This window comes from Vicia villosa, linkage group LG1 (genome assembly GCF_029867415.1).
Source record: "Vicia villosa cultivar HV-30 ecotype Madison, WI linkage group LG1, Vvil1.0, whole genome shotgun sequence".
Taxonomy (NCBI): domain Eukaryota; kingdom Viridiplantae; phylum Streptophyta; class Magnoliopsida; order Fabales; family Fabaceae; genus Vicia; species Vicia villosa.
This window is the reverse complement of record NC_081180.1, coordinates 175,026,233-175,037,971: the sequence shown is the minus strand read 5'-3', so window position 1 is coordinate 175,037,971 and position 11,739 is coordinate 175,026,233. Positions and strand designations below refer to the sequence as shown.

Sequence of the window (11,739 nt, the reverse complement as noted above, 5' to 3'; positions counted from 1 at the left end):
AAGAAGGGGGAAGGAGATGAAGGGACTATCCTAAAGTATAAAGTAAAAGCTAAAGATAAGAATAATCTAACTAAACAAGAAGCTCACACTTGACATTAAGTGTCAATGTAGATTTCTCATCCTTTGGACTACCATAACCAAGCAAACACAATACCAACTAGGGATCCAAATGAACTTGATATCTTCATGTACAATCTTGCAGAAAGTCTTAGAAATACACCATGAGAACTTGAGACAAAAATTGGGCAGAGTAACAACTGTGTTCAGATGAATTCCTTATCACAATGCCGTTGAATTAGCCATCAAGGACTTTCAAAGAATCACCTGCATACACAAAGAGAAATAACCTAATGCCTTGGAGTAAACTCCAAGGATTTCCAAGCAAACAAACACAATACAATCAAAATATCTATAACTCAGATGAAACTCCAAAGTGCTAGGGTCAAGATCTTAATTCTAATTCCATAGGTTCATCCTCCAAGCTTAGGGTAAGGTAACCAAAGTCCAAATCCACATTAAGTCTTTTATGGTTCAAGTTGATTATTAGTATTTTAAGCATAAAAGTAAAGTATGGTCCAAGTGGACAAAAGAAAAAGAGTATAAGCAAAAACATGTGTCCAAGTGGACAAATGAAAAATAGCATAAACATAAACATATGTCCAAGTGGACAAAGAAAAAATTGCATAAACATGATGATGAATGATAAATGATAAAGCATAAAGCATTAAAATAAATGGCAAGGCAATAAAAAGTATAAAGTAAAGTTAGTTGTTAGTTGTCAATGATTAGTAATTAGTGATCAATGGTGAGTGATTAATGAACTTGGTTTCAAAGTTAATGAAAACTCATCAGAAGATTGATAGAACCAAAACCTCTACACAATAAGTTTTCAAAAGTCTTGAACCAATTGTCATATAATCTCTGCCATTTGATCTTCTTTCTTTAAGGGACCAAATATAGCACTATGTTAAGCAATCGCCAAGTAACTTATATAGAAGTCACACTACAACGAGGCCGGTCAATCACAATTTATGTGTTTAAGAACAAGTTAGAGAGATGATATAGAGGATCATCCTCCTAAAACTTGCAACATGTGTAAAATAACAATAAAAAACAAGAATAGGATTTAGATGAAGAGGGAAGGGATAGATTGAGATTTAAACCCAAAGTGCCCAGATGAATTTCTTTTGATTTTTATGGGGCATCATCTTGATGATTCATCAGAGGATTTATAGAATCAAAACCTCTATACAATGAAGTAAAACAAGACTTACACCCACTAATCAAGAAGAAAGAGAGATGGAGGGAGAGAAGCATAATAACAAAACAAACAAAAACTTAAACTATCATTAGTATCATTTATCTAATATTATGGATTTAGTTCTTTCAAACTTATCAACATCCTAGATCCAATGATATTAATGAAGTTAAGTCAATACATCATAAAATAACCACAAAGTCAGAACCAATCATAAAAGAAACAAAAGATTAATTAAAACAAAAATAAAAAGGAATTTTAGGATGGTCTTAAATAAGAAATTATTGATGAAATATTTAAGTGGTATCCAAACACTAAATACATTTCTTATAAGACCACAATAAAACCAGAGAAACTATATATGAATTTTAGAAAAATGTTTCATAATTTTTAGAAATTTAAAACTATTTAAAATTGATCAAAAATGATTAATTAATTGGAAATTTGTGGTGAAATACATAAATGGTATCATAACATCAAATAAAAATCCCAAAAATTAACCGTAGGTCAAAAATAAGTCAAAAAGTGTTGACAAATTTTTCCATAATTTTTGAAAGTTAGAAAACAATTTTTAACCAATTAAAACAAAGTTAACAAAGCGAAAATCAAGAAAAATATCAAATCTCAAAATAAAATTCTACAAAAATATTCATTAAATCAGAAAATAATCAAATAATTTTTAAGATTTTTTTGATGATTTTTAAATGTGATTTGGTATTTTAAATGAATTAAAGAAAATAAAAAGGATTTAAAAAAATAAAATGTCATATCAGATGCAGTGACACACACCACAAGAAGATGCGCTCATCAATACACACCATCAGATCGCTTCATTAATGCGTTGGCAAGATCTCAGCATAAGGTGCACCATGGTCCTCAGTCAAAACGCGTGCAAACGCATTAAAAGGGTCAAACCAATAGAAACATTTCAAGTGGCGTGCTACCATTGGCTGGATGAGGACACCTCATCATCTTCAACCTCAAGCTCCTTCTTTTCAAAGGATTTTTCAGAAAAACTTCGATCAATCAAACTGTAAAATTATACACTCATGGTGGTATTATTGTGTTCGTCTCATTCGAACGATCTCAACCATATCATCGCGAAAAATTTATTCAAAACATAATGTAGTCACACTACAAGAAAAAGGCTGTTTAGCCAGGGGTTAAACCCCTCACAACTGTCAAAAACCCCTCACAAATCATAAATTTGCGAGGGGACAACACCCCTAGCTAAACAGGGGGTCGCAAATAATTAGCGTGGAGCTTTCCACCTCACTAATTTAGCTTGGGGCTAACCCCCTCGCAAATTGAAAATTCAAATTTTACTTGTTTCTAGGTCATAGTCGTAGGTACAGTGCGCGCAGAGGTAGCTGCAGAGTACTGTGTCAGCATTTAGCCAGGGGTTAAGCCCCTAGCAAATTTCAGCTTTTTGGATTTTGTGAGGGGTTTATCCCCACGCAAATTCCATATTTGTACTATTAAAAAAAATATAATTATCATAAAGTTAGTATTATAAAATGGTATTTATATATTTATATATATATATATATATATATATATACACACCATTTTATAATACTAATTTTATATATAATTTGACATTAATATAATAAAAAAAATACTTATTTTAAATTTTTGTAATAATAAATTGAAATAAAATTATTATAAAATCAAACATGATTAAAATTGAAATAATCTCCTCTATGCAAACACTTATAAACATACAATTTTTTATTCTTATAATTTTTTTAAGTACATATACTCTTATAAATATACTATATACACTTATAAACAAATATTTATTCACACTTATCTTATATAACAACAACCACACAAAAAAAACGTATAAAAAATAGAGAGTATATTATTATATCTGCAACACCTAACACAGTAACCACCAAAAAACACAACATCATAGAACAACAACCATCAAAATAAAAAATGGAAAATAAAAGTAAATGACCATTATCATTGTAGAACTAATCAGATAGTCTTTGATTTCGACCTTGCAGCTGCAAATCCCCCTTGTGCTATAGACCAGAACACCCTTCAACCGCTATTTTTCCATGTTCTTCCTTTATTTTTCTGTTTTCATATTGTTGCATCTTAGAATGAAAAAGAGAAAGAGTGAGAATGAGAAAGAGAAAGTGAGAGAAAAAAATGGGAGAAAGTGAAAGAGTGAGAAAGAGAAAGTGAGAGAAAGAGAATATGGGAGAAAGTGAAAAAGTGAGAAAGAGATAGAGAATGTGTAAAGGAAAAAGAGAAAAATGAGAGAAAGAGTACGTTCTGCATTTTTTCGAAAAAGCAATAATGACAAAAAAGATTTGCTAGGGGTTGCCCCTCACAAATGAAAAAGCAATAATGACAAAAAAGATTTGCTAGGGGCTGCCCCTCGCAAATGAAAAAGCAATAATGACAAAAAAGATTTGGTTGGGGCTGCTCCTCGCAAATAAAAAAAAGTACAGACAAATATTTTTATTTCATTTTCTGCTTTGCGAGGGGATTAACCCCAAGCAATGTATTAATTTAGTGAGGGGCTTTACCCCTGGCAAATATCCCCTGGCTAAACAAGGTTTTTCTTGTAGTGTCAATTTGGGAAAAACTAGAAGAGTTTAAATCTGAAGAACTCAAGAACAAATGCATCAAACTAATCCAAACCTCAAAATAAATTATGCAATGAGTATAAGTGAGTCAAGAGCTTCATGTTAGCCACAATTTTGAGTTGATTTGATGGAGATTTCTACCTTAATGAAGTTCAACTAAAAGCTTCTGAAACTTGAGCTGAGGAGCTTCATTGGAGGCACGATTTTGCTTGCAAATGATCTAGTTATCTTCACTTGATGTAGGTGAAGCTAACTGGATGGAGAATTTAGTGAATTAAGGTGAAGAATGAAGAAAATTCAAATTCAAATTCAGAGTTCGTGTGGGATCTGAACAAGATTGTTTTGGCCCTCAAAAGCTTGGGGAATGAATGAGGAATGATCCTCTATTTATATATGAGCTAATGGTGTGTTTATACGTGTGAAATGATGAAGATTTCTTTTAATTTGTGTGAAGGTCGAAGGCAAGAGAAAGTGATTTTTGAATTATTTATCCATGGGACAGTCTTGCACACAAGTTATGCCTTGAAACCCTAGGCACACCAATATGACCTATAATATTTCTTCTTCAAACATGATCTCCCACTTATATTTTGCTCTTGAACTTCAAATATGAATCAAAGTAGACTCACTAAAGACTATTATTCAAAAATAATGGGCTCAAGATGATAAAAATTGAGTAAGTTATGATCGTTTGAAGTTGGTACACAATTCCTTAACTTTCAAAGGAGACTTGTAATGTCTTCTAACTTTTGATGACTTTCTTCACAAAATTTCTTCTTGACTTGTGAAAAGAAGTTGTTGATGATATAAAGGAGAGTATTTTTCAAAAATAAGCACTAAAAATGTTAAAAATTAAGAAAGTTATGCCCATCTAACCATATAACCACAAACTTGTCCAACTAGGTTTATCTTCTTGAATCAACTTGGAATCCTTTGAACTTTTCTTGCATGAGGAAGCACATAAGACCTTGAGATGATATTATCTTGAAGTACACTTTATTTTGAGGTCCATAATTTGATAGAACTTATTGAGGAAGGCATGGAAATAAACACATGAACCTATGAAGTTCCTTGATGAATCAAACCACACAATCTTGAGATAAATTTGATCAAATTAAGTGGGGGGATGTTTAGAGCATGATACTTGATGATAAGAAATCCCTATTGAATTCAATCCATTTATCTTCCATGAATGCTCAGTCAATTGAAGATTACTTTCAAAACTCTAATTTTAGGAGAGGTGTAAATGCACTTGCTTCAAATCCTATCAAAATATTGAAAAGCAAAGACATATTTTTGTATTTTGGTTAGTGTGATATATATACAAGATAATATATAGGTACTTGGTGGTCCCTCCCAAAGATAAGGTGAGCACAATATCAAGGAACAAACATTAAGATTATAATCTTGATCAATGATTAAAATGCAAATGAATGGATACTTTTAGGATAAAAAATTGGGGTATGACAATCTTCATCTGACATTTCCTCACAATCATTAATGTTGTCATAAGACCCTAATTTTTCCATTGAATGCATTCCTATTGGGTTCCTCCTTTTCAATATTTGGACATTAATTGTCTAAGTTTAACGAATCACAGATACAATTTCATGTGTTTTTTATTATTTGATTGAACTCTTTGGATATGATGGAATTCATAAGACAATATATAGCTTTATGATGCATTTTGAACCTTTTTTTTTGTTCTGGAATTGTTTCCTTTTAGGTTAGAGCTTTGCCAAATGTATAAATAGGTGTTTTGTATCATTCTTTAAATATAGCTTTATGATCATTATCTTAAAGATTTTAAATTCAACAAGCTCTTTGTCTTATCAAAGTGTTTGGCTTCAACTAGCCATTTGAGGTATTAAATAACTAGGAATAACAAACGTTTATTTTTTTTACAGAAAACAACTTAACGACTTTCATTCAATAAACAAGTTTCAATACAAGGAGGTATCAAATTAAGGATACTACGCCTAGACCAAGAATTGGACGCCTTTGTTAACAAATGGACAACCGAATTCGCTTGGCACTTAATAAACTTTACCTCAAAGTTCGGATACAAGAGCAACAAATTCTTAATAATTTTAAGGGTCATGCTAACCAGTTCCCCAAGAGCACCGGATAAGGAGCATTCAATTAGTCTATTAAATTGGTCTTCCTCTATTTACTTTGTTTTGAAAAAAGTAAAATTTTATTATTCACTTTTTCTCTCATTGCATTCAGATCTCTTTACTATAACACAATGTACACGCGCTTTTAAATTGAAAATCTGGAACTTGTTTTGTATACTATATATATGGCATGAATTGAAAAACGGGAAACAATATATAATTACCATAAAAACTGAAAACAATATAAACTACACAAAATATAGAAAACCTCATAATCAATAAATAAAAGAAAATATGCATAAAAATAAATAATACCTAAAAAAACTCAAGTAAAAAATTATATTCAATTTAAATAACAAATACAAATATTCAAATATTTTGATAAATTCCAAAAAAAAAAAAAAAACTTAAACAAAATATAATTAAATCTTCATAATTGTGCCACAAACTTCATTTTCTATCCATCCATAATATATCATCGAATATTCCTGTTAAAGATATATATAAACATAAAAATTAATTTTAGTTAGTAATAAATATATCTAATCTTATTAAAATTAGAAATTTTATTTAATAAGAAATTTGTACCTAAACTTTTGAAAGTAGAATTGGATTTAAATTTGCATCTTCGCAACTTTTCTTTTTCTTGCTTGTCTTCTCTTTTTCTTTTAGGGGACATGTAACAATGTTATGTCCTTCACCTTTGCATTATCGACAAGAATTCATGTTGTGAGATAACTCTTTTTCACCTTTAATGCGTCTTCGTTTAGGCGGCCTTTTGTCTTGGAAATTGGAGGACAATGAACAACCTATTGTGATTCAGCTTCATTGTTGCTATCTATTATTTGATCCTCAACTACTTCATCATCTTCATGTGATTCTTGAAGCCGCCACCGTGATGGAAAGTAGTAAGGTGGAATTTCATAACAATCTTTATGAAGAAAATACTAAGAATGTGGCGACACAATATCCCCCAAAATTCAAATAGTTTGCAACTACATGCAACTATCTTACCATCCCAAAAGACTTGATGTTTCCTAGTATTATCATCTTTATAATATTGCAACACCAACACATTACCATTTTTATGATGAATTGAATATTTGATGGACCTTTCAAACTCATCTTGAAACTTTTGAAAAGAAAAACATGTGAGAACGCTATAAGCTTGTTCTTATAACGGTGACATCAACTTCATATTTGACCCTTTGCACTTTTCTAACATTATATCGTATTCTTCTTTTTGCTTAAAATCATCAATTGCTATATCAACCTGAAATTAATTTAAATATTTTTATACAAAGTTTTAAAAACATTTAGTACTAATATACTTGAAAATAAGTCATACCTGCTTTGCAAAGTCAGTTAAACTTGTGTGAGAATTGATGAATCTTTTAATGAATGCGTTAATACTCTCTGATCTTCCTGTGGTTGTCATTCCACCAAAGAAATATTCACGAAGATAAGCGAGTGTCCAATAGTTTCTAATCTCATACAATCCTTTCACATGTTTATTTGTCTGCAAGTTATACTTAGCAACAACTTTTGGCCATTGATGTTCAAATTCGTCACATGTCTCCAACTTATACAATCCATAAAAATCATAACACCATTGTGCATATTTATCTTGAAGTATAGCATTAAACCAAAAACTAAACTTAAAAGTTATGGGCCATATACAAAAACTATGTTTTGTTGTTGACATTTCCTTCGATATTGCTTCTTTCATCCACGGATCTTGGTCAGTTAATATAGTCCTCGGTGGCTTCTTCATTAAAGCTATAAAAGTCTATAAAAAAGTTTCAAATAAAAAAATTAAATTAAATGGGTCAAATACTAAAACTAAATAGAAAAAAATCAATAATTACTTTCATTAACCAACGAAATGCAGACACTGTTTCATTCCGTAAAAGTGCACATCCAAAAAGTATAGTCTTTCCATGGCTATTCATACCCACAAAAATCCCAAACGGCATTTCATAAGAATTTACCTTGTATGTAGTATCAAATACAACAACATCTCCATATTTTTTATACCAATCAAAACAAGAAGTAAGGGACCAAAAAATGTGCTCTAGCCTTTTTTTCTTGATCAAGTGTATAAGCATATTGAAACTTGGAGCAACTCTTTTTTGCATTCTCACAATACTTTAGAAGATCGATAGCATCACTTCCTTCAACTTTTTTATTGGCTTTCAAAAAAAGATTGCGAATGTCCTTTTCAATAAATGGAAGATATTCATGCTTCACATTATTCTCTAACTCTAAGACACACATTATTTGTCTAACAGAAAGCCCACCTTCTTTTAATAAGAAAATGCGATCATAATCATTTTCTGATATAGTTCGATAAGATGGTAAGAATCGCACCTCTGATTGGGTTAGTAAACCATGATTATGTTCAACAACAAATGTTGTAACTCGCCACTCACTTGGAAATATATCTTGAGATTTTTGTAGTTTAATTCGTAAATGAGCTTTACATTCACACATCGAAGAAACTCTACCTTCACGATGACAAAAAAAATCACGCCGGCTAATAATTCCATCCTTTTGTTTTATGAATCTACCTTTTCGAATTGAGAACCCATGATGATATGCATATCTCTTGTAAAAAGAAAATGCTTCCTCTTCACTGAGAAAAATTTGACCAATAAAAGGAACCATATTTGTCTCATCAGAAACTCCATCTATATCAACTTCTTCTGAAAAATTATTTATCACAACATTCCTACTTGAAGTTATAAGATTTTCATTCTCCAAAGTTCCAATTTTTTCAACTTCTAACATGTCTTTATCCATGATATTATGCTCAACATGGTCAACGATTGTTTCTAAATGACCACTCTCTACAAAAATTTCTTCTATTGGATATTCATTCAAATTAAAATTCATTCTATTAATAGCATCCATTGTTTATTATCTACAAATAAAAAATAATATTATAAAAATAAAGTATAAAAATTGAATGTAAGTAGTGAAGAATAAATATACAATTCTACCAAAAAAAATCATAATCCACCAAACCAAACACATAGAGATGGATATGATATTAAAAGCAAACAAATAAGTGGGTCTATACTACATATAAGAAAAGAAACTAAATTAGTTAAGTATAGAAAAACATGTACCTGTGACAGTGCTTCATGGATCTAAAGTTATAGCATGCAACAGTGAAAAGGAAAGAAACATTAGTAGTGGTAGTAATAAGGTATATGGATCAGGAAATGAAAAGATAAAAGTGTGAGCGTGTACGAAGCAAAGCGCGTAATCTTCTCTTTCATAATTTTTTCTTTAATAATATGTAACGTTTCAATTTTTTCTTTCATTAATAATCTCTTTTTTCTAAACAAATAAGTGGGTCTATACTACATTTAATGCTCCTTAACCAGTGCCCCTGGAGCACTGGATAGCATTGCCCTAATTTTAATAATAACACTAAATTCAGAGTTTCCTAACTATTTAGAGTAAACAGCATGGACTACACTTTGGCAATCACTCTCAAAGACAACGTGTGATAACTGAAGAAAGATAGCCTTCTGGATCGCTTCCTTGAAAGCCATGGCTTCAGCCTCCATGACCGATAAGAACCCCACATTCCACGCCACACCTGCAGTTTGGAATCTCCCTAAATGATCCCTGAAACACCAACCCCGGTTTGTGGTACCACAAATATTATTGAAACCCGCATCGACATTACACTTCCCCTGACCGTACAACGGCAGAATCCAACTATCCATAATCGTAGTACCCGTAACACTATTATTGTCTTCTTTAGCTAGAAACCAATCCTGCCAGTTATGAAAAGCTTGTACCCCAATGCTAGAAGCATCCTCTCGAGTGTCCTGCCAAACCACCTTATTCCTACTCCTCCAAAGATTATATAACATCACGGCAAATCTACCTGCATCTCTATTATCCTCTCGACTACACACATCAAGAATGAGAGATTTAGCATCGTGGAATCGGGATTCAATTATAGAAAACTAGCCTGCTGCCCGCCAACTGTGAGATGTAGAAACACATCCAAAAAATACATGACATTCATCCTCATCTTCAAACTCGCACCAAGGACAAAGTGACGAGCATTGGACGTGATGTTTTTGCAGGTTTGAACGCGTTGGTAGGCAGCCCCTACAAATCCTCCATAATAATTGTTTAGCTCTAGGAGGTGCAATTATGTTCCAAAGGGCATTCCAATTTCCTTCCACACCGTTCTTGCCACTACTACTTTGCATCTTACGCCACACCCTATACCCCGACTTCACACTATACTCTCCGTTCGTCTCTTCTTGCCAAATCAACATAACCTGCACAACATCTTCCATCAACGAAACTTTAAGAATAAGACCAGCCCCGAGATGATCTAAAGTACTACGCACCTTACTAATATCCCACTGCTTTGAATTTGGAAGCAATGGGTCTTTCACTCTAAGATCATACACTTCTTGCGTTTGTGGACCATTTACCCACCTCAACTCCTTATCCTGAAGCCACGGTTCTTGCATAACCTTGATACCACTACCATCACCAATGCTTCACCTACAGCCCACCTTTAACACATCCTTTGCCGTCCATAAACTCCGCCAAACAAAACTTGGATTATGCCCTATGTTTGCATCAACAAAAGATGAATGGGGAAAATACCTAGCCTTAAATACCTTGGCCACCAGAGAATTTGGTTTGGATACTAACTTCCATCCTTGCTTTGCAATCATCGCTCTATCGAACGCCTTAAGATCTCTAAAACCCATCCCTCCTTCCTTTTTCAACGTCGTCAATCTTTCCCAAGTCATCCACCTGATACCTTTGTTATTGCTACCACCCCCACCAGAACGAATTAATCATTTTTTCAATATCCTTCACCACCCCATCTGGAATTAAATAGATACTCATGATATAAGCCAGAATTGCCTGTAGGACGGATTTGATCATAACCTCTTTCCCAGATAACTTATAAAAAAGAGAATTTGAAATTTTCTTGAATTCATGTGATAATATAATAGTTCTAACACAAGGTACTTATTTGATTTACTCGGTCCTTTATAATTTGAAACTTTCGCTAATGCTTGATTTGACAATAAGTGTGTATTACTAGGGATGGCAATTTGGCCCATCCCTAGGGGGTACCCACAAAAATACCCATAACGGGTAGGGTAAAAATCCGCATAAATGGATACGGGCACGGGCACGGATAATTACCCACTTAAATAAGCGGGTATGGGCGCGGGTATGGGCAACTTAATACCCAGCCCGCCCCATACCCACACAACATATATATTTATATATTTTGATTTATATTATTATATTAAAGTAAATGTCTATCAATTTTCAAAAATACATCGATGTTAAACCATTACATATGTAACATAAGTGTTCGTTTATTTCATAATTTACAATAAGTTTTTTGAAAACATTTAAATGTTACTAAAAACTTAAAATGATATGATATTTTATAGTTGATATATTTATTTTTTATTAGAAATGCGGGTAATGGGTACGGGTATGGGTACTTACATACCCAAAGAGCACGGGTACGGGTGCTAAAGTTGTTATCCAAGCAGGTATGGGCTCGGGTACGGGGATTTTTTCCAACCGCGGGTATGGGGATGGGTACTATAGTACCCTACCCATACCCTGCCCATTGCCTGTCTTAGAGACATTTTTTAAGCAATTTTAATAAAGAAAATATTTTATAAAAAAATTAACAATTTTAATTTTTAAGACATTAAATATACATATTTAAAAGAAAAACACACTT

General features: G+C 32.4%; 1 protein-coding gene and 1 pseudogene across 1 annotated transcript; both read right to left on the bottom strand.

Annotated features, from left to right (window-relative positions):
- Positions 1 to 6,566: 6,566 nt before the first annotated feature.
- LOC131659844 (protein FAR1-RELATED SEQUENCE 11-like) lies at positions 6,567 to 8,891 on the bottom strand (annotated as a pseudogene).
- Positions 8,892 to 9,436: 545 nt separating this feature from the next.
- LOC131659838 (uncharacterized) lies at positions 9,437 to 10,774 on the bottom strand. Its single transcript, XM_058928964.1, has 3 exons — positions 10,626 to 10,774; positions 10,047 to 10,499; positions 9,437 to 9,905 (listed from the first exon to the last, which is right to left on the bottom strand). The coding sequence occupies exons 1-3, from the start codon at positions 10,772 to 10,774 to the stop codon at positions 9,437 to 9,439; spliced, it is 1,071 nt and encodes a 356-aa protein (XP_058784947.1).
- Between the last annotated feature and the right edge of the window lie 965 nt (positions 10,775 to 11,739).

Coding starts and splice junctions, on each gene's coding strand:
- LOC131659838 (XM_058928964.1), bottom strand. CDS start 10,774: ATGACTTGGGAAAGATTGACGACGTTGAAAAAGGAAGGAGGGATGGGT. Junction 10,500..10,625: donor GCCAAGGTATTTAAGGCTAG/GTATTTTCCCCA, acceptor TGGTGATGGTAG/TGGTATCAAGGTTATGCAAG. Junction 9,906..10,046: donor TGCTCGTCACTTTGTCCTTG/GTGCGAGTTTGA, acceptor TGATGTGTGTAG/TCGAGAGGATAATAGAGATG.